The sequence below is a fragment of the Sorex araneus genome, chromosome 3, assembly GCF_027595985.1.
Source record: "Sorex araneus isolate mSorAra2 chromosome 3, mSorAra2.pri, whole genome shotgun sequence".
Taxonomy (NCBI): domain Eukaryota; kingdom Metazoa; phylum Chordata; class Mammalia; order Eulipotyphla; family Soricidae; genus Sorex; species Sorex araneus.
In genome coordinates, this window is record NC_073304.1 from 237,743,098 (window position 1) to 237,764,199 (window position 21,102).

General features: G+C 64.3%; 3 protein-coding genes across 9 annotated transcripts; 2 read left to right on the forward strand and 1 right to left on the reverse strand.

Annotated features, from left to right (window-relative positions):
- Positions 1–37: 37 nt before the first annotated feature.
- Positions 38–2,502, forward strand: SYNGR2 (synaptogyrin 2). The gene is made up of 4 exons (XM_055133327.1): positions 38–197; positions 1,264–1,501; positions 1,615–1,754; positions 1,847–2,502. Exons 1-4 carry the CDS (start codon positions 99–101, stop codon positions 2,042–2,044), a joined length of 675 nt encoding a protein of 224 aa, XP_054989302.1. The 5' UTR covers positions 38–98; the 3' UTR covers positions 2,045–2,502.
- Positions 2,503–2,635: 133 nt separating this feature from the next.
- Positions 2,636–12,306, reverse strand: TK1 (thymidine kinase 1). Of its 7 annotated transcripts, XM_055133325.1 has the most exons (9): positions 11,432–12,306; positions 10,466–10,596; positions 9,270–9,408; positions 8,740–8,771; positions 8,028–8,138; positions 4,712–4,805; positions 4,058–4,147; positions 3,814–3,933; positions 2,636–3,746 (listed from the first exon to the last, which is right to left on the reverse strand). In XM_055133325.1, exons 3-9 carry the CDS (start codon positions 9,273–9,275, stop codon positions 3,552–3,554), a joined length of 648 nt encoding a protein of 215 aa, XP_054989300.1. In that variant the 5' UTR covers positions 9,276–9,408; positions 10,466–10,596; positions 11,432–12,306; the 3' UTR covers positions 2,636–3,551. The 7 variants fall into 7 exon arrangements, with proteins under 7 accessions (XP_054989300.1, XP_054989301.1, XP_054989297.1 ...); XM_055133326.1 differs by lacking the exon at positions 10,466–10,596 and having other exon boundaries at positions 9,270–9,394; XM_055133322.1 differs by lacking the exon at positions 10,466–10,596.
- AFMID (arylformamidase) lies at positions 8,143–19,657 on the forward strand. Its single transcript, XM_055133319.1, has 12 exons — positions 8,143–8,485; positions 9,345–9,416; positions 10,637–10,727; positions 16,656–16,760; positions 16,835–16,883; positions 17,758–17,843; positions 18,153–18,225; positions 18,348–18,445; positions 18,528–18,606; positions 18,673–18,877; positions 18,993–19,094; positions 19,379–19,657. The coding sequence occupies exons 1-12, from the start codon at positions 8,459–8,461 to the stop codon at positions 19,409–19,411; spliced, it is 1,020 nt and encodes a 339-aa protein (XP_054989294.1). The 5' UTR covers positions 8,143–8,458; the 3' UTR covers positions 19,412–19,657.
- The last annotated feature ends 1,445 nt before the right edge of the window (positions 19,658–21,102 follow it).

Genomic DNA, 21,102 nt, shown 5'->3' on the forward strand with positions numbered 1-21,102 from the left:
GCGGGCGCGCACTTTGCCCACGGCCCTGGCCGGGCCCGCCCCGGGGCGGGGCGTCCGGCGGCGGCGGGGCAGCGCGGCGCGGCGGCGGCGGCGGCGACATGGACAGCGGGGCCTACGGCGCGGCCAAGGCGGGCGGCGCCTTCGACCTGCGGCGCTTCGTGGCGCAGCCGCAGGTGGTGGCGCGCGCCGTGTGCCTGGTGAGCGGGGGGCGCGGGCCACGCGGGGGGCGCCGGGGGGCGCCGAGCCGGCCCCGGGCGGGCTGTGGGCGCGGGGCGGCCGGTCGCAGCCCCGGGACAGGTGGCCGGCGCGGGGTCAGCGGGGGGCTTCCCGCCGGGGCGGGGGGCGGGGGGCGGCCTGGGCCCCCCGAGGGACTCCCCGCCGGCGCGGGCCGCCGTCCGACCCCAGGTGGCCGGCGCAGGTGGGGCGTCTGGCGCCGGCACGAGCCCCCCCCCCACCCCGGCCCGCCAGGTTTGCGCGTGGCGCCCCTGCCCCCCACGCGCCCCCCAGGGCCGTGCTGGTGAGCGGCCGCGCCCGCGCCCCCGCGCTGGCCGTCGGGGCCGGAGCAGGGGCCGGAGCACGGGCCGGAGCACGGGCCGGAGCAGGGCCGGGCCGGCCTGGCCGCGCACTGGGTCCGGCATCCGGGAGTTCCGGCTCCTGGGCCGGGGGTGGGGCCCGGGCTGCGGGGCCGGCCGGGGGCTCGCCGGGGGCCGGCGGGGGTGCTGGGGGGCTGGGCCAGCGGCCGGCCCACCGGGCAGGCGCGTGTCCACACCCGCAGGCACCCTGAGCCCGAGGGGCGGCAGAGCGCGGCCCTCGAGGCCGGGGGTGCAGGTGCCGGGAGGCTGAGCCGGGCCGCGCCCCCTCGTCCACGCACGGGGGCCCACAGAACAGCAGAAGCGCCTGGGTCTGGGGGGGCAGGGACCCCCGGGCAGGCGGGAGCAGCTGAGGTCCGAATGCTCCGGGGAGGGGCCTGGGCCCCGCCGAGGCCGGAAGTTCCTGGAGAAGCTGGTCTGACGGGGGGCGCGGCCCGGAGCGCGGGGTTCGCCGGAGCTGGGGGCTTTCCTGGGCGGGGGTGTCCGGGGTGCGGGTGGGAAGTTCCCTCGGGACACCCCTGGGCGTCCCACGCCCCGCCCCCAGCACGGAGCAGGTCACCTGTCCACACCGGGAGGGCAGATGGCCCGCGGGTGGTCCCCGGGCCGCCCCCTGCACGTGTGGGCGCCTGGCAAGGGCCCCTGCCCTGACCGCGTCCCCCCGCGCCCCCCGCAGCTCTTCGCCCTGATCGAGTTCAGCTGCATCTTTGGGGAGGGCTACAGCAACACGCACGACGTGGGCCAGGAGTACTGCGTGTTCAATCGCAACGAGGACGCGTGCCGCTACGGCAGCGCTGTGGGCGTGCTGGCCTTCCTGGCCTGCGCCGGCTTCCTGGTGGTGGACGCCTACTTCCCGCAGATCAGCAACGTCACCGACCGCAAGTACCTGGTGGTCGGTGACCTGCTCTTCTCAGGTACCAGCCGGAGGGGGACAGTCGGGGCTCCCCGGGGCAGCGGGGTCCCTCGGAGGGAGTGAGGGGGCCCGGGAGCACCTGCCCCTCGGGCTGAGCCACCCCCCTCTCGCCAGCTCTCTGGACCTTCCTGTGGTTCGTGGGCTTCTGCTTCCTCACCAACCAGTGGGCGGCCACCAACCCCAAGGACGTGCGGGTGGGCGCGGACTCGGCCCGGGCCGCCATCACCTTCAGCTTCTTCTCCATCTTCTCCTGGGTAGGTGGGCAGTGCCGGGGGCCAGGGGCCGGGGGGCGGGGGGGAAGGGGAGGGGAAGGCCGGGCCGGGCCAGCTCACACCCTGGCCCCTAGGGCGTGCTGGCCTCGCTGGCCTACCAGCGCTACAAGGCGGGCGTGGACGACTTCATGGAGAACTACGTGGACCCCAGCCCCGCGCCCGGCACGGCCTACGCGTCCTACCCCGGCGCCTCCGTGGACAACTACCAGCAGCCGCCCTTCACCCAGACCGCCGACGCCACCGAGGGCTACCAGCCGCCCCCCGTGTACTGAGCGCGCCCCCTCTCCTCCAGGGCATTAGGAAAGGGTCTTCGCCCCAGTGTTCGGCCACTGCCCCCACCCCCGCCCCACCCCGCCAGTGCCTTAGCTGCAGCCCCGGGCCTCGCTCCGGCCTGGGGTGCTCCGCCAAAGATGGGCCGTGCCGGCCTGGGGCTCGGCTCCTCCTCACTCAGGGTCCCCCGTTCCTGCCGGCTCCCCCGCTCGGTGTGGGGGTGCCACTGCCTGTTGCCTTCAGACTGCCTTCCCCGCATGGCCAGTGCTTCCCCGGGCAGCGCCCACGCGTGCCTCAGGCCGGGGTGCAGGGGGCCACCTGCTTCACCGTGTGGATGCTCTGCGGGCCAGTGGGCAGGCGCGGACCCTCAGCCCCCCGCCGCTGCTCTGAATGTATGAAACGCCTTGGGGCTTGCGGGCACCAATTCTGACTGGGAGATGGAATAAATGTGTTTTTCTCACTCGCGGCTGGGCCTCGGAGGGGGGCAAGAAGGTCCCACCAGCTCGGCCCGGTTCGGTTTTGTGGGTTCTGGCAGTGCTGGGGTGACCGGGGGCCTCGGGAGCTGCCCCCCTCCCCCGGGGTCCCCTTCTGCCCATCCCCCAGCAGCCGCTTAAAATAGCCAAGAGCTCAGCTGGTAAACAAGCCACCATGGGCGCCTGCCAGGGCCCTGCTGGGCCTGGGCCGGGGCGAGGCGGGCAGGAGAGCTGCCCACTAGGGTCATCCCCTGCGGCCTGCTCAGCTGATGTTGGCACCCCGAGAAGGCCCGTCCACGCCCTGCAGACGGGACTCGGCAGCCCGGCGCTGCGCCCCACCCAAGAAGGAAAGGCTGGAGCTGAGGGTCACCTCTGCACGTGGCAGTAGCAGCTGGAAGGGCTGAGGGGCTCGAACCCTGGCCCAGCCCCCCTGACATGGCACAGCCTGGACCCCGGAGCCAAGCCCATCCCATCAAACTGGGCCATGCCCCAGGCGCATGTCCTGGTCCTGAGGGCCACGGACACGGGAGACGACCCCAGCCCCATCCACGTCATGTCAGTGAGCAGTGAGGTGTAAGGGGCAGAAATGCTAATTTCAGGGCTGGAGTGGGGAGGACGTTTGCCTTGCACGCGGCTGACCAGGTGTGACCGCAGCAGGGTGACTCCTGAGTTGCAGAGCCAGGAGGAACCCTGAGCATCGCCGCGAGTGACCCAAAGGCAAAAAAAACCAAAATAATACTAACTTTAATATTAAGATCATTCCTTTCACATATCCGTTAAAAACCATGTCCCACCCCGCCCTTGACAAAACCTGTGGCCAGCAGGCTGGGCTGCTGGGGTGGGGCCGGGCGCAGGGCCCGGGGCTGCGGGGGCCGCGCCGTGGACTTCCCCAGCAGAAGAGAAACTGCAGCGAGGGCCACAAAGGGGAAGAAGATGCGCTGCTCACGTCACCTGGCGGCCCCCTGCCCCCAGCTGGGGCGCTCAGGGGTGACGCTGGCGGCAGGAGGGAACCGGGGCGGCCACGGGGCCGGGTGGCTCAGTGGGCCGGGCTGCACTGCAGGATGTGGTGGGGGGCAAAGAGCTTCCTGGCGCCCGTGGGCTCGGGCCAGCCCGGCGCCGGGCAGTTCTCCTTATTGTCGGGGTCGTCGGGTGCGGTGGACGGCGGCGCCTTCTTGAAGTAGCAGGGCCGGCACACGGAGTGGTACTTGTCAGCTCCCCCGATGACCTCCACCTGGGGAGGGAGGCCGGGTCTGAGGGGGCGCGGCGCCCCCACCCCAGCCCAGGTGGGCGGCACCTACCTCCTTCTCCACGCCCAGCCGCTTGGTGTAGGCCGCCTCGCGGAAGCACTGCATGCACACGGCCGTCAGCTTCACCACGCTCTCCGCCAGGGGCACCAGGTTCAGGATGTTCCCGAAAGCCTGCAGGCCCACGGAGAGACGGCAGGGCTGGACACGGGCCCGGGAGGGTCCCCCGGACGAAGCCCCAGTGCTCAGGGCCCTCCACCCCCACCGGCTCCCGGCAGAACCAAGGCGGGCCCCGTACCTTCCTCTGGAAGGTGCCGTCCAGGGCGGCCACGATCACCGTCTTCCCGGCATTGGCCATGGCCTCGCTGAAGTCCACAATGTCCGGGAACTGGGGGAGAGACCGAAGCCTGAGCAGACCCGCGTGGGCCCCCGGCCTGGGCAGCCTCCTGCGCACCACGGCCCAACACTGCAGTGACAGCGGCTCTGGCTGCCCGGGTCTGAAGGCCCCCGTGACCTTGGCTAGGATGCAGTTTCCTTTGCCCCTGGTTTCTGGTTGCTCGGTGGCACTCCCGGCTCTGCCCTCCCCAGACAGAGCAGGGCAGTGGGCGGGACGGGGAGGGGGTGCTGGGGGCCACACCCCAGGCAGAGCCTGTTGACCGGGGACTGGAATTTCCTTCAAGTGGCCGACTCGAGCCGGCCACCTCAGCCAGGCTCAGGTGCCAGGCCGGGAGGCTCTGGAAGTGCCCAGTGACTGGAGCGACCGAGCGGCTCCGCAGGGTCTGGGCAAGGAGCGGAGCCAACACTGCACGTGGGCCCCGCGCTCCGCCAGGTGAGCTCAGAGCAGAGCCGGCCGTGGGGGACGGCAGGTGCGGCCGGCAGGACCGGACCCTCAGCCAGTGGAGACGGGCCGAGGGGCGCACGGGAAGGGCAGTGCCCGGTGAAGCCCACTTACAAACTGGCCCTCGTCGATGCCTATGACGGCCACGCCCAGGGCGTCCGGGGTCACGTCTCGGAGCAGGCAGGCGGGCAGCGCCTCCATGGTGTTCCTGCGGGGGCGGGGCGCGGCGGGGCATCAGCGCCAGCCTGTGCGTGGGAAGGACCAGGGCGAGCAAAGGCCCTGGCACAGTGACCCGGTCACCCCATCCCCGCACCCGCCACGGCTGGGCCTGAGCCAGCTGATGTCAGCGCCGTCACTCGGGCCCCCGGGCAGAGCAGGCCGGCCCTTCCGGAGCCCGTGGATGCGCTAACTTTGGCGGTGCTCGGGGGACCATATGGGATGTGGGGACTGAACCCAGGTCGGCTGCGTGCCAGGCCACCGCCCTCCCCGCTGTGCTGTCGCTCCAGCCCCGCGTAACTTTTGAAAAGCTGATTTTTGCAGGAAGGGGGGAGCTGGCTAAGCAGTGGTCATGGGCCAGCCCAGCCAGGTGGGCCAGGGGCACCAGGGCCATGCCTAGTGGTGCTTGCAGGGCCACGTGGTGCCAGGGACTGAATTCGGGTCCTGCCTGAGGCCCGTGCGTGCCCCTAGCCACAGAGTGTCCCTGGCTCGAGACAGCAGCTTCTGGGGGTGGAGGCGAGTGGGCAATAAAGGGCTGGTGTTGAAACAATGTGTGCAACCGTGAGCAACTGTAATCTGTAAGGCTGGGGCCAGAGCGATAGCACAGGGGGGAGGGCGTTTGCCTTGCACGCGGCCGACCCGGGTTCGATCCCCGGCATCCCATATGGTCCCCCAAGCACCGCCAGGAGGAGTAACCCCTGAGCATCGCTGGGTGTGACCCAAAAAGCAAAAAAAAAAAAAAAAAAGAAGTATGTAAGGGCTAGAGCTATAGTGCAGCAGGGAGAGCACTTGCCTTGCACACAGCTGACCGGGGTTCGATCCCCCGGCACCCCATATGGTCTCCCAAGCACCGCCGGGAGTAATTCCTGAGTGCAGAGCCAGAGTAACCCCTGAGCATCGCCAGGTGTGGCCCCAATAAATAAATACATAAAGAAGCAGTTTTTGTGTTGCTTTGTGACCATTCCTGCAAGTGCCCCCTCCCCCCTAAAAAAAGCAGAGTTGCTTTGGGGCTGGAGCCACAATACAGCAGGGAGGGCATCTGCCTTGCACGCGGCATATCTGGCTTCGACCCCCAGCGTCCCATAGGGTCCCCCAAGCACCGCCAGGAGTGATTCCTGAGTGCAGAGCCAGGAGGAGCCCCTGAGCATCGCTGGGTGTGACCCAAAAAGAGAGAGAGGAAAAAAGCAGGTTGTTTCTAAGGAAGGTGGGGCGGGTTTGGGCTGCACGTAGCCGTGCTGGGGAAACGTGTGGTGCCGGGTATTCCGACCAGGGCCTCCGCACGCAAGGAAGGGCCTTACGCCTGCATCACCTCTCCGGCCCACACAAAGCCGGATTTTAATGTGAGTATCTTAGACATTCGCCTTTCTATAGCTATGTAATCATCTTTTTATCAGGGGGAGGGTGTCACCCGGCAGTGCTGGGGCTTCCCCCGGCTCGGGGGCCTGGCTCGGGGGACTGGCTCAAGGGACCGGCTCGGGGGCCTGGCTCGGGGGCCTGGCTCAAGGGACTGGCTCGGGGGACTGGCTCGGGGGACTGGCTCGGGGGACCGGCTCGGGGGACCGGCTCAGGGACCGGCTCAGGGGACCGTATGCGGTGCAGGGACTGAAGCCAGGTCAGCGGCACCAGCCAAGCACCCCTCCCCCCATGCTCTGCCCGTGAGCCTTTTCCTCCCGGGAAGGGGCCACACCAGCAGCAGCGTCAGCCTGTCGCCGTGAGTGGGAACAGCCCCTCCCCCAGCGCCCGAGCCTTCCTGAGTGCGCCAGCACCCAGGTTCGGGAGCGAGAGCGTGAGGGGGTGCTCTGGGGCCACCTGCCCCCGCGGGGATGCTCTGTCCAGGGCGGGTGCCTGTGGCCTGTCCCCTTCTCAGCCCTCTCTTCAGAGCCTGCCTCCGGGCCGGGGGTTCCTGGAGCCCAGCAAGGCTTGAGGGTGAGACTTGCCCCCGGTTTCGCTGGGCCCCACCTCAGGCGCTGGCAGGTGGCTCCGTTCCCCTTCTCGGCCCCGGTTAAAAACACAGGAGGCAAAACTCTGGCCTGTCCCGGGCAGCGTGAGTCCACAGGACACTGGGTCACGGAGGCCTGGCACTGGGATGGGACCCAGATCTCCTGGCTCTCGCCTCCCCCATCATCTCTCCCTGGGACCGCTGCTACGCCCCGCACGCGGCTGTCAAACCGACTCAACCCGTCTGTCCCTAACTCCGGGCCAGGCTGTCCGGAAAGACAGCAGCTAGAGGCCCAGGGCAGGAAGGAGCTTGCCTGGTTCCATCCCCAGCACCTCGCCCAGTTCCCTGAGCACTGCTAGGGCTTTAGAGTCCCTGAGTGTGACAGGTGATTCCTCACGTCCCTAAAAAAAGGGCTAGAGGGGCGGGAGCGATGCATGCAGCTGACCCAGGTTCAATTCCCAGCATCCCCTATGGTCCCCCAGCACCGCCAGGAGTAATTCCTGAGTGCAGAGCCAGGAGTAACCCAACGCCGGGTGTGACCCAAAAAGAAAAAAAAAAGGGGGGGCGGAGGCTAGAGGGGCCTGAGAGATAGGACAGCAGGGAGGGTGCTGGCCTTGCACGGGGCAGACCTGGGTTCAATCCCGGCACCAAATATGGTCCCCGGGGTCCTGCCAGGAGTAAGCCCTGAGCACTGGGTGTGGCCCCCAAACAAAGGAGCTAGAGAGCACGTAGGCGCGCCAGGTTTAGTCCCCGCAACACTCAGATAGGGTCCCCAAGCCCTGCTGGGGTCACTCGAACACAGAACACACAACAGCCGCTGAGCAGATGGGTCTGGCCCCCAAACACGCTTCCCCCGAAATGGATGATAGAGCACATAGGGGTCCGGGTCCAAGCCCTGGTCCCACGGGGCCCCCAGCACCAAAGTGTGGCCACAACCCCCTCACACACACCAGAAGAAAACCCAACACGGGGCGAACGTGGGCAGATACCCCAGACTGGCCCGCTGACCTGCGCCCACCCATTCTTCAGGGGTTCCCGTGAGCTGGGGGGGTGACCACCTCCTGCTCGCCCAGGGTGACGGGGCCTAGGTGGCACGAGGCCTCACACAAGCCAGGGACCGCCAGGTTCGGTTCTGACAGTGTCCAGACACTACCCGGGTCCTGGGGGGCCAAGGCCGGCTGGTTGGGTCCCTGCAGGCCCCGCCCCCGCCCCGCCCTCCCGCGTCAGAGCTCAGGACCTTCCCCACAGAGCCGGCGGGACAGGGGCGGCACTGACCGGTCGTGGGTGGAGAAGTGGGTGCTGTAACGCGTGTCCTTGGCGTACTTGATCACCAAGCACTTGTACTGGGCGATCTGGAAGCGGCGGACGCGTCTCATCAGCTCCGTGCTGCAGGGGCAAGGCAGAGCATCAGCACCCGCGGCCCCGGACCCTGGGCCGGCCGGAAGTCCCTGGGAGGGGACCAAGCGGAGCAGAGGGTGGACAGGGCTGCCAAAGCAATCACGGATGGGACCCTGCGACGGCCACAGAAGCTTCCCGGGCGACAGAAGACAGCCAGAGGCCCGGCGGGGGGCGCCTGCGTCCCCGGGCCCCTGAGCACTGAGCAGAAACAAGCCCCAGCCCTCCAGCCGCCCCGCCCCCACCCCGTGGACCAGAAAGTGACTCAAGCGTGAGCACTGGAGTTTCTCGGCGGGAAGCGGGGAGGCGGGATGCGGTGGACGCGCCTCCAGGACGGGGTGAGGCCCTGCAGGCAGCTGGGCGCTGGGGAGGGTCAGGAGGGTCAGGAGGGGCAGGGAGGGGCAGGGAGAGGCTGGAAGAGGCAGGGAGGGGCAGGCGGGAGCCTGGAGGCGGCCTCCACCCAGTGGCTTCCCGGAGGGGCCAAGAAGGGGCTTCGGGGGGGGGGGTGTCTCCGGACGCTGCAGATCCAGGGGGCCGCGGGGGGCGGCGGGGGGAGAGGAGGTGGCCCAGCCCCCGGCCCTGCACGTCCTACCTTTTCCCTGAGAACATGGGTCCGAGGATCACCTGAGAGGAAAAGGAGAAGCCTCTTGGGGTCCGCTCCCCCCGGACGCCGGAGCCCGACCCCCGCGCGCTCCGGCCCCGGCCCCGCCCCCCACACCTGGATCTGCCCCCGGGTCTTGCTCGGGGAGCCGGGAAGCACGGTGGGCAGGTTGACGCAGCTCATGGTGCCCGGGGAAGCCGGCGGGACGCAGCAGCTGCAGGCACGCGAGCGCGCGCCGGCTCCCGCCCGCCGGCTTTATGGCCCGGCGCGCTGGCCAATCGGGAGCCGGCGCCGCCGCCCCGGAGCCAATCGCCGCGCGACCTCGGGGCCGGCGGGAGATTTGTCAGGAGCCCGCTCTTTAGGGGGCGGGGCCGCGCGCGCGCGCCGGGCCGCGGGTGGGCGGGGCTCGGCGGTGGGCAGGCCGCGGGGCGGGGCGGGGCTGGAGAGCCTCCGCCCACCAGGTATAACTGGGCTTTCCTGCCCGGGAACCACCGCGGGGTTAAGGATGCTCTTGACCTTACCTGCATGTCCTTTCTGTTGCTGAGCGGGAGAGAGAACTAGGGCCTCACGCATTCAACCCAAGTGCTCTCCCGCAGCTACATCCCGGCGCTGAAGACTGCGGCATGGCTCTCTCCCGTCCTGCTCCCTGGAAGAAGATGTCTAAAGAGGCAAGGGGGATTGCATGCACTATGGGCGTTGGGGGAGCGAGGGTTAGAGAGTAGGTGGGCTTGCAGGGGGGAAGCGTAGAAGCCTGAGACTGCACCTACTCCCGGGGCTGCCTGGAGCCTCCCAGAAACTTCTAGCAAAATTTCTCTTTCTCTTCTGTTCGTCTTCTCGCTGCTGGTAGCCTGATTTTCAGGGCCCAGGAAAGACCAATGCCCTCTCTGTTTTTGTCCGTGGCACCGCGGGAGGTCGGGGTGAGGTTAAGCCTCGCGGTTGAGTGTGAGGTTAAGCAAGGTGTGTGCACACAGAGGAAGGCGGTAGAGACATTGGCACCACTCACCGCGGGGGGTGCCGTGAGGGTTGGACACCTGTGCAGAGCTTGATCACACATGTGAGGATCTGGTGAGAGGCAAACAGCCCCCAAGAAAGCTCCGGAAAGTCCTCCTGTCTGTGCACTGTCTCTCCCCCAGCTCTGGCCTGTGAGGGACCCCAGAAGCCCACTGCGCCCCCATCCGCATCTGGGGCTGTTAAGGTTAAGCAAGATGTGTGCACACAGTGCAAGGAGGTAGACATTGGCACTCACCGCAGGGGGTGCCCTGAGGGTTGGACACCTGTGCAGGGCTTGGTCACACGTATAAGGATCTGGTGAGAGGGGAACAGCCCCCAAGAAAGCTCCGGAAAGTCCTCCCGTCTGTGCTCTCTCTCCCTGCTCTGGCCTGGGTAGGGCCCAGAAGCCCACTATGTCCCCATCTGGCTGCCGCAGATTGAGTGGCCGGCTTCATCCTCCCCAGCCTGATGGCCTTTAACCTTGTCAAGCTGCTGCCTGCGGGCGCATTACACAGATATGGACACTGGGACCCGTGCATTTGCTACCAAGCCCCCCACTCCCAGCCTCCTCCAAGTCAGAACTCTCCGTCCTTTGAGCTTTTCCTACTAAATCTGGGTCCTCACTCCCCTTTCAGTGAGGCCGAACCTTTGAGCCTGACATTTGAGCCAGCCCAGATTCCCAGTTATCTGCTTTCAGTGTCTGGCATGAAAAAAATTCCAAACTGACCTTTGTTTCCTTTGTCCTCCCCAGAAACTGATTACTGGGCAGAGGAGAGCGGGGACTGCTGGGCAGGCTGAGGCCAAGGGGGTCCCCAGGCGGAGAGGCGCCTGGCGCTGGTGGGCAGCAGGGCACGCGGTCTGGGGAACAGGGACCTCACAGTCTGTGTCTGGCCCGCAGGAGCTGGAGACCCAGTACACCCCCAGCAAGTGGGTGGTCCGGCGGGGAGCGGCCGAGACCCTGGAGACCTATACACAGCTGGGAGTCGAGGGTACTGCAGGGCGGTGGCCATTGCCTGGACTTTGGCCTAAGGCAGAGGGTGGGGGGAAGCACAGCCTGCAGGCCACAGCGGTGGGAGGGAGGACGGAGTGGGAAAACAAGGCAGGCTGGCGCCTGAGCCATAGGACAGTGGGGAGGGGGCTGGCCATGCACACAGCCTACCTGGCTTTGATCCCCAGAATCCATATGGTCCCCCAAGACCCACCAGCAGTGATTCCTGAGTGCAGAGTCAGGAGTAACCCCTGAGCATCATTGGGTATGGCCCACCCGCCCCCCACGCACACACCTCATTGAAAAAAAAAAAACTGTATTCATCCTTAACAGCATAAACCTATTAATTTGTTGGGGCTGGAGCAATAGCACAACGGGTAGGAGTAATTCCTGAGTGCAGAGCCAGGAGTAACCCCTGTGCGTCGCTGGGTGTGACCCAAAAAGCAAAAAAAAAAAAAAAAAAAAAAAAAAAAAAAAAACTATTAATTTGCAATGGGAGATATTCTTTTCTTTTTTTTTTTCCAGGTTACACCCTGGCAATGCTCAGGGGTTACTCCTGGCTTATGCACTCAGGATTTACTCCTGGCAGTGCTCAGGGGACCCTATGCGATGCTGGGAATCGAACCCAGGTCGGCCTCGTGCAAGGCAAAAGCCCTACTCACTGTACCATCGCTCCAGCCTGTATATTCTCTTCTAACGACTCACCTATGAGGCCAGAACCATAGTACAGCGGGGAGGGCGTTTGACTTGCTTGCGGCCAACCCGGGTTCGATTCCCAGCATCCCATGGGGTCCCCCGAAGCACCGCCAGGAATGATTCCTGAGTGCAGAGCCAGGAATCACCCCCTGAGCATCGCCGATGTGACCCAAAAAGCAAAAAAAGGAAAAAAAAAAAACACAGGAAAGAAAACTGCTGTCATCTTTATGCACGAAAGCCTGGATCCCGCGGGCTGGGCGTGGCGCGGGCGCAGTTCCTGCGAGATAGGACAGGCGACACCCCCGGTTCTGCTCTTCGCTGCAGATCCACGCGCAGAACCAGCCGCGGCGCGTGATCCCATCCCGGGGCAGACAGTGCAAAGCCCGGGACCCGCCGCCCGGGGAGGCCAATCAGCAGCGGGGTGGGCGGAGCCTCCCAGACCTCTCCCCGGGGGCCAATCAGCAGCGGGGTGGGCGGAGCCTCACAGACCTCTCCCCGGGGGCCAGTCAGCAGCGGGGTGGGCGGAGCCTCCCTACAGCGGCTGCTGCGGACCGGGGAAACCGAGGCCCGGTTGCCCTCCCTCCGCGGGGTTTGGCTTTCCCCCTCTCTGCCTGAGTTAAGCCAGAGCGGAAAGAGAGGCACGCATAGCGAGCCCCTGCTTTGCTTTGTCGTGCTAGGCGACGTGGCCTGCCCGGGCACACCGTCCAGGCACCGGGCGCGTTCGGGGCATCGCGCTTCTGCCCGCCCGGCTGCAAAACGTCCTCATCTCCCCGTGTGAACCCGGAGCTGGGCCGGCGGCCCGCGCGCTGTCGGGGCTCCCGCTGCCCTGCTGCGCTGGACCGGGTGTGCGGCTTACCCGCATGTTCGGAGTTTTCGTTTGAAAGCCCTTTCTTCTTCCTTCCTTCTTCCCTTTTTATTTTCTTTTTTTGCCTTTGCCTTTGACAACACCCAGCGATGCCCAGGGGTTACTTTTTTTTTTTTTTTTTTTGCTTTTTGGGTCATACCCAGCAATACTCTGAGGTTACTCCTGGCTCTGCACTCAGGAATTACTCCTGGCCTTGTTTGAGGACCATTTGGGATGCTGGGGATCAAACCCTGGTCAGCCACATGCAAGGCAAGCGCCCTCCCCGCTCTACTATGACTCTGGCCCTCCTTTCTTTCTTTTGGGAGTCACACTCTGCAGTGCTCAGGGGTTCAGGGCTTTACTCCTGCCTCTGTACTCGGGGATCACTCCCGGTGGTGCTCAGTAGACCAAATGGGATGCCAGGAATCGGATGGAACCCGGGTTGGCCGTGTGCAAGGCAAGTGCCCTGCCCACTGCACTATCTCTCCAGCCAGGTGGGACCCACAGAAAGCAAAACTCATTCTGAAAGTTTGTTTGTTCATTGTTTGCTTGTTTGTTTGTTTGGGGGGCCACGACCAGAGATGCTCAGGGCTTACTCCTGGCTCTGCACTCAGAAATCACTCTTGGCAGTGCTCAGGGGCGCCCATGGGGTGCCAGAGATCGAACCCTGGTCAATCACATATAAGGCAAGAAGTGCCTTGCCCACTGTGCTATCACTCTGTCCTTTCACGGTCGCTTGCTCGCTCTGTCTCCTTCCTTCCTTTCTATTCTTTCTTTCTTTCCTTCTCTCCATTTTGGGCTACATCTGGCAGCGCTCAGGGGTGACTCCTGGCTCGGCCCTCTTGGCGGTGCTCGAGCTGGGTTGCGAGTACAAGGCAAGTGCTCTACCAGCTGTACCATCACTCTGGACCCCCATCAACACCTTTTTGTTGTTGTTGTTTTATGTTTAAAAAGTGTGGGGGTAGGGGCTGGAGCGATAGCACATCGGGGAGGGCTGGGTTCGGTTCCCAGCATCCCATATGGTTCCCTGAGCACCGCCAGGAGTAATTCCTGAGTGCAGAGCCAGGAGGAACCCCCGAGCATCGCTGGGTGTGACCCAAGAAAAAGAAACAAAAGAGGGAACAGGGCTGCACAATCAACAGGGAAAGGCCCTGCCCTCAGGGGAAGCTTCTTCTAGGACAAATTCTCATCCTGCAAGGAGATCGCCCAAGGGAAGAATTTCTCCTTAGTCCATTTCCATTTAAGTGGTCATCTTAAATTTACTTTTTTTTTTTTGCTTTTTGCATTACACCGGCGATGTACAGGGGTTATTCCTGGCTCTGCACTCAGGAACTACTCCTAGTGGTGCTCAGGGGACCATATGGGATGCTGGGATTCGAACCCAGGTCGGCTCAGTGCAAGGCAAACGCTCTACCTGCTGTGCTCTTGCTCCAGCCCCTTAAATTTACTTCTTGGTCATATTTTTGGTCATGTTGTATGGACACAGTAAGAGATATATTAAGCTGAAAGGGTGGCTCTCCTGGGTTCCTCTCGCGACAGACCCCAGCTATTGCCTAACCCAAGCAGGGTCCTTATTCAGTTACTTCTTTTTGGGTCATGACAGAGTTTCTTCCATGAGCGTGCTCTTAACTTATAAGTTTTACGGCACTTGGCCTGGTCCTTTTTTTTTTTTTTCTTTTTGGGTCACACCTGGCAATGCACAGGGGTTACTCCTGGCTCTGCACTCAGGAATCACTCCTGGCAGTGCTCAGAGGACCATATAGGATGCTGGGAATCGAACCCGGGTCGGCCGCGTGCAAGGCAAACGCCCTCCCTGCTGTACTATTGCTTCAGCCCCAGGCCTGGTCCTTTTTGATACCAGGCTAGCTCACGGCTTTCCCTGGGTCCATCCAAGTTCCTTCATTGGGACCCTCCTTTTGGGGTGCTAGGAGCTAAGGGCAACTAAGACTTAAGTTGAGTAAATTTCTTTTTTGGGGGTCACACCCGGCAATGCACAGGGGTTACTCCTGGCTCTGCACTCAGGAATTACTCCTGGTGATGCTCAGGGGACCATATGGGATGCTGGGATTTAAACCCGGGTCGGCCTCGTGCAAGGCAAACGCCCTACCCGCTATGCTGTCACTCCAGCCCCCAAGTTGAATAAATTGACAGATGTCCAAGAGTAAGTAATTATTCTGAGTAAAAATTAACTCCCAAGTTACAAAAGCATAGTATTAACTGTTTTCCTGTGTCTATACAAAAGGACATTGCTCCAAAGTCAACTGTGCAAAGGACATAAGGGAAGAGCAAAGCAACGTTTCGCTTGCATATACAAAATCCAGAGTCCTTAGAGGAATCTGATTTACAAGTCACTGCTGCTTATTTTGGGGATATAATGATTAACAGATATGGGAAGTAGAGCGGAAAGTAGGTTAAAGGTAAACACAGGAGGGCCCCGGAGCATTGTGATGGGTGTAAATCAGCAAACCTAAACTGGCGAGGGAGAAAGAACAAACCAACGTTATCCAATACATCTGATTTTTTTTTTGGAGGCCGCAACTGGCAATGCTCAAGGGTTCCACCTGGTTCTGTGCTCAGGAGTCACTCCTGGCGGTGCTCAGGGGACACGTGGGATGCTGAGGATTGATCCGGTTGGCTAACGCCCTCCCCTCCCCCTGCACATTCCCTCCAGCCCATCACCCGGGCTGTTGGCAAGGGCAAGGCGGCACACTCCTGGGCTGGAGCTTTAAGCCAGCAGCTGCTCTGGCCCTGCAGGGCTGTTTGAGGAAACTGTTGTTCTCTGGTTACAAAAGGCACTTTGCTCTGCTGGGGAGGGAGAGGACTTAAACCATAAAGCTCTGTGTTACTCATTCCACACGCACGGACCTCTGAGGACGGGTCTGTTTCAGACCTCTTCCGGCTGGACAGCTTCGGTCCTGTTTGAAGTAGCGTAACTAGCTGCCAAGACAATTTCTGTTGTCTGTGGGCCATACCTGGCAGTGCCCCGGAGAGCGGGTGGTGGCCAGGACTGACCGGTGCCTCCTGGGTGCGAACGTGGGCAGTGACCAGCCCCTCACAGCCGGGGAGAGAAGCTGGGCCACACCCCTGGGCGTTGGGGCCGCTCCTGGCTCTGCTCAGGGGTGAGCCTGGCTGTTCCCACAGGCGGTGCTGGGGGTCCAAGCGGGGGGCAGCTGCAGAGGAAGCAAAGGCCTGTCCCCAGTACGGACTGGCCCTCGTCCTGGGTGTGGGCCACGCCTGGCTCTGCACTCGGGGATCGCTCCCGCAGGGCTCCAGGGATTGACCCGGGTGGGCGCATGCCAGGCAAACGCCTTGCCGCTGTGCTCTTGCTCCGGCCCCTTGTTCTCTTGGCTTTGGGGCCTCACGGTGGTGCTGCGGGGACTCTCCTTGCAGTGCTCAGGGACCATGTGTTGATGTCCTGAGTACGAGCTCCAGCCTTGAGCTGCCTCACACCCTCAAACAGGAGCCGGCACCGCGGGAAGGTGCCGGCCTCGCCTGCACACAGGCCCAGCTCAGTCCCGCCCCACGCGTGGGCCCGAGCACCGAGGGTATAGCCCCCCAAATCAAAACAAAACAGTGTCTTGCGTGCAGTCACCTGGTTTGGTCCATAGCCCCCCACGGTCCCCCCAGACCCCAGTGCAGCCCTGGAATTCCTTTAGCTCCCCTGGGTGTGATTTAGAAGCCCAGGCAACCCCCGCAGGCCTCACCACTGGGCCTGGTTGGCCGAGAGCCACTGGCCCCGGGTCCTCCGGGCAGCGCTTGGCAGCCCCCCCCCCCATATTCCTAACTGGAAATAACTGGAATATGCAGCTTCACTTATGTGCCTGTTCCTACAGTGCTGTTCACGGCAGCCCAGGGTGACCCCGGAGTCCAGTGGCAGACGAGGCTGTGGGGAGGGTCCCGCGGGGAGGAAAGGCCCAGAGGAGGGAAACGGGGCCGAGCGGGCGGTGGGGTCTGTCAGGAGTGCGTCTCTCTCGGGGGTGTCAGCGCCCCGAGCGTGTCGGGGGACCCTTCAGCCCGGCGCCCCCGAGCGGTTCCCCTTGAGGGTTTCTGTTTCTTTTCACCCCGCACAGTGAGGTGGACAGAGGTACTGGCCCCTGGGGGCTGGACGAGGACCCTGCGCCCGTGCACAGCTCCCGCCCCGGGCGGCTGTGTTCCTGGGACTCTGGGGACCGTCCACGGGGCACAGGGCCTGCAGCCACGGCAGAAAGGGGCCCGGAAACAGACAGGAGACGACCGCGGCTGTTCTGTCCTGCGGGGAGTCTGCAGCTGGCACTCGGGGTCACTCCCGGGGGCCTGGGGGACCGTGCGTGCTGGGGGGGGCACAGCGGGGTCGGCCGCGTGGCTCCGGGCCCGCAGCCGCTGTTCTGAGCGTCCTGCCACCTCTGCCAGCCACCACGCAGGCCCGGGCCACCCGGAGGAACGAGGTGGACGTGCCCTACGGGGCGGGGGAGCGCGAGAAGCTGGACATCTACTTCCCGACGGACGGGCCTGAGGGTGAGTCCCAGCCGCCCCCCCCCCCACCCTGGGCCGGGCCCCCACCCTGACGCGCGCCTGTCTCCGCCTTGCAGCCTGGCCTGTCTTCGTGTTCTTCCATGGCGGGTACTGGCAGAGCGGAAGGTGAGCGGGGCGGGGGCTGGGCGGGGGCCTCCCTCCCGGAGAGCTGCCTGGCGCCACTCAAACTCCTTTCCCTCCCAGCCCGCGGGGACCCAGCAGGGGCTTGGGGGGCTCAGCCCACCCCTGTGGAAGGTTCCGGAGAGAACCTCAGGGCCTCCCTGCTGCACTGCCAGGCTCCCAGGTCTCCCCAGCGTGTGCCACTGTCCACTCAGCACCGTCACCCCACCTGCCCCACGGCCTGGGCCCCAGACTCCCTCCCTGCCGCCCCGCCCAGCAGGGGTCACAGCAGTTGCCCCCAATCCGTGAGTTCTGGCTGACGTCGCAGCCCCACTCTGGACACCCCAGCCTGAGCACTGTTGCCTGGGAGTAGCCCCGAGTTCGCCCCAGGTGGCCCTTGGTCCTGTTATTTAGCTGGCTTTGGGGCCCCTCCTGGTTGTGCGCAGGGCTTGCTCCTGGCTCTGCACTCAGGGGCCCTGCAGGGTGCGGGAGTCGCACCCGGCCTGGCCGTGCGCAAGGCCGACACCCTCCCTGCTGTGCCATGGCGCTGCCCCTATGCTCGGCACTCTTTATCTGGGGCGTTTGGGCTCACCCCACAGTGCTCTGGGAGTAGCAGGGGCCAGTCCTAGCTGTGCTCGGGAGTGACCCCTGGGGGTGTCGGGGACCCAGCCCGGACGCCTGCGGGGACGGGCCCTGGGCTGCAGCTGGGGGCCCAGGCAAGCAAGTGACAAAGGACCCAGGGGCCCCAGTGGGGGCGGGCGGGGGCGAGGGTCCTGGGGGCCGGGCGGGCCCTGCCGTCCCCAGCGGCTGGCAGTCTGTGCCCGCTGCTGACCCCGCACGGGCCCGAGCGCTGCCCAGTGCCCTGCTCTGCCCCCTGCAGTAAGGACGAGTCGGCCTTCATGGTCCAGCTGCTGACCACCAAGGGAGTGGCCGTGGTCATCGTGGGCTATCAGATCGCCCCTGCGGGTAAGGAGGGTCCTGAGGGGCCCGCCCACCCCAGCCCCCTGCACCTACCCCTCTGAATCCTGACCTTGGTCCAGACCCCAGACCCCCAACCCTGAGTCCCTCACTGCTTCCTCTGGCCCTGACCCCATACCTCGTGTCCCCCTCTGACCCCTGACCCTTGACCCCATATCCTCACTCTGACCCCTGGCCCCATGCCCCCTGCTCCAGAGCCCCTGACCCAATGCCCCCTGGCCCCAAACCTTTGCCCTCTCTGACCCCTGACCCTGTGACCCCTGACCTCCAACCTTATGCCCCCGCCCGTCTCCGCAGGCACCCTGGACCTGATGGTGGAGCAGACCACCCGGAGCCTCGTGTTTCTCCAGCAGCGGTTTCCAGGCAACAAGTAGGTGCCCGTCCCGCAGGCGCGGCTGCACTTCCGCTTCCACCCAGGGGCCCGGGCGGGTCGGAGGACAAGAACCCCGCAGCAGGGGCGCCCAGTGCCGACCCGCCGTCTGGCCCTGCCAGGGGGCTGTATCTGTGTGGACACTCGGCGGGGGCCCACCTGGTGGCCATGATGCTCCTGGTGGACTGGACCAAGCAGCGCGTCTCCCCCAACTTCCGAGGTCTGGGGGCAGCCTGGGCGGGCAGCCTTCCCCGCGGGGGTCTGGGGGCACCAGCCCCTGAGCCCGCCCGCCTTCCCCGCAGGCTTCTTCCTGGTGAGCGGAATCTACGACCTGGAGCCCATCACGCACACGTCCCACAACGACCTTCTCTCCCTGACCCTGTGAGTGCCCCCCGCACCCCCCCTGCAGCCCGGCTGGCCCCACCTGACCCCCGCCTGCCCCCGCAGGGAGGACGCCCGGAGGAACAGCCCGCAGCTGAGGCTGGAGGACGCCCAGGACGGCCCGCAGTGCCCGGGGGATGCGCAGACAGACGCCCTGCAGCAGCGCCTGGTGCCCACGGGGCCCCCACCCTACCCCGCCCTCCGGCTCCTGGTCATCGTGGGCGAGAACGACTCCCCCGAGTTCCACCGGCAGTCCCGGGAGTTTAATCAGGTCCCAGCCCACCCCCGGCCCAGGGCTCTCTGCCTCCTATTCCGCACCCCCCCACATGCGCGTTCCCCCCCCCAGCTCCCTGGCCTCACTCGGCACCTCCCCACTTCCTCCCCAGGTGCTGCGCCGAGTGGGGTGGGAGTCCAGCTTCCAGGAGCTGCCGGAGCTGGACCACTTCGAGATCATCTGGGAGCTGAGGCACGACTGCAGGTTGAACCAGGTGGGGGGCCGCGGGGACCAGAGACCCCACTCAGCTCCGGGGCACTGCTGGGGACCGGGGACGCCCTCAGGAAAACGGGGGGAGGGGGGAGGGGGGCAGCCAAGTTTCTCTCTGACTTTTTCCAAGTGGTATTTGTTGGGGGGCACCACAACTGGCCGCCCCAGCAGTGCTCAGGGCTGACTCCCGGCTCTGCACGTGGGGTCGCTCCTGCACTCCTGCAGGCTCGGGGCCACGTGGGGCCGTGTGCAAGGCCCTACCTGCTCTCCCTCTCTCTGGCCCTGCAGATCATTCTGGAAACGATCTTCCAGGGGCCCTGATGGCACCCACCCCAGTCGGCTGCACCCCGCTTGCGTGGCGTCCCCTTCTTCCTCACTGTCTCCTCTCTGCTTTGAGCACAAGGCAGGGCCCCTGCCCGGATGGAGGGCCCGGGGGGGGGGGGGCCTAGGAAGCCCACCCTCTCCCTGACAGCTGTGCCCGCTTGGGCACACACACTTAGTCCAGCTCTCGGCCTACTTGGTAAGACCCTCCCCCCACCCCGCCCCCCGCCCAGCACCACAGATGAATATAACTGGTTGAACACAGCTGGAAAGAATGGAGCATGTATTTTGTCGCCGGCATGGAAGATGTCCAGCGATGCTGGGCAGTGGCCCCAAACCTAAAATACGACAGCCAAGGGCTGGAGAGAGAGTACAGTGGGGAGGGCACTTGCCTTGAACGCGGCAGACCCAGATTTGATCCTCGGCAACTCATATGGTTCCCCGGGCCCCACCAGGAGGGAGCCCTGAGCACTGCCAGCTGCAGCCGCAAAATCCAATAAATAAAAAGGTAAATGAAGTTGGTATTATGGGGCTGGAGCGATAGCACAGCGGGGAGGGCGTTTGCCTTGCACGCGGACAACTCGGGTTCGATTCCCAGCATCCCATATGGTCCCCCGAGCACCACCAGGAGTAATTCCTGAGTGCAGAGCCAGGAGTGACCCCTGTGCATCGCCGGGTGTGACCCCCCCCCCAAAAAAAAAAAAGCAAAACATAAGTTGATATTGGTTTAGGACATTCTCTGGGTTCCCGTTTCCCCTCGTGAGTGCTGGTCCCAGGCACATCCTGCCCTGTCCCTGCGCCCCGCCTGCCCTCTGGGAGACCCTGGCCCAGGTGACATGATGCACCCTCGGCGTGTCAGGGCTTTGGTTTCTCTGCTTTCCTGACTCACTAACTAGTGAGGGACTGAGCACCAGTCTTTCTCCTTCTCTTACTTGGAGGCCCCTCAGGGCCTGCCCAGGAGCTCTGGAAAGGGTGAAAGCCCATCATTTTATTCCAGCTGGTCTCCGTCGCACGGGGGCTTCACCCCATCTCCCTTACCCGCACGCCCTTCAGAGGCATTTGATAACCAGAGCACTGTAGCACTGTCATCCCGCTGTTCATCGATTTGTTCCAGTGGGTACCAGTAACATCTCCATTGTGAGACTTGTTACTGTTCTTGGCATATAGAATATGCCATGGGCAGCTTGCCGGGCTCTGCCGTGCGGGCAGGATACTCTAGGTAGCTTGCCGGGCTCTGCCGTGCGGGCAGGATACTATAGGTAGCTTGCCGGGCTCTCCGAGAGGGATGGAGGAATGGAACCCGGGTCAGCCTCGTGCAAGGCAAACTCCAGTCCGCAACCAGATAAGAGAGTTAGACAGGGGTAGATCTATGAGATGATGAATGATGCCCTGCAGCATCACCACATGAAAATCGGTCGTGTTTGGCTGAAGAGACGGCACCGGGGCACGGCAGTGACATGTGTTTGACCCCCTTGATCCCGGCACCCCATGTGGTCCCCTGAGCACCTTCAGGAGTGATCCCTGAGCACAGAGACAGGAGAAAGCTCTGCATGGTCCCAGTTAGTCCCCAAAAACAAAATAGATAATAAAATTGATAAATATCTGTTTTAATACATCAAATCTATCTAAAAGCTACATCAATCATTCAGATCAGTCTTATCAAAGACTTGAAAATTAAAGACTTGTTACAA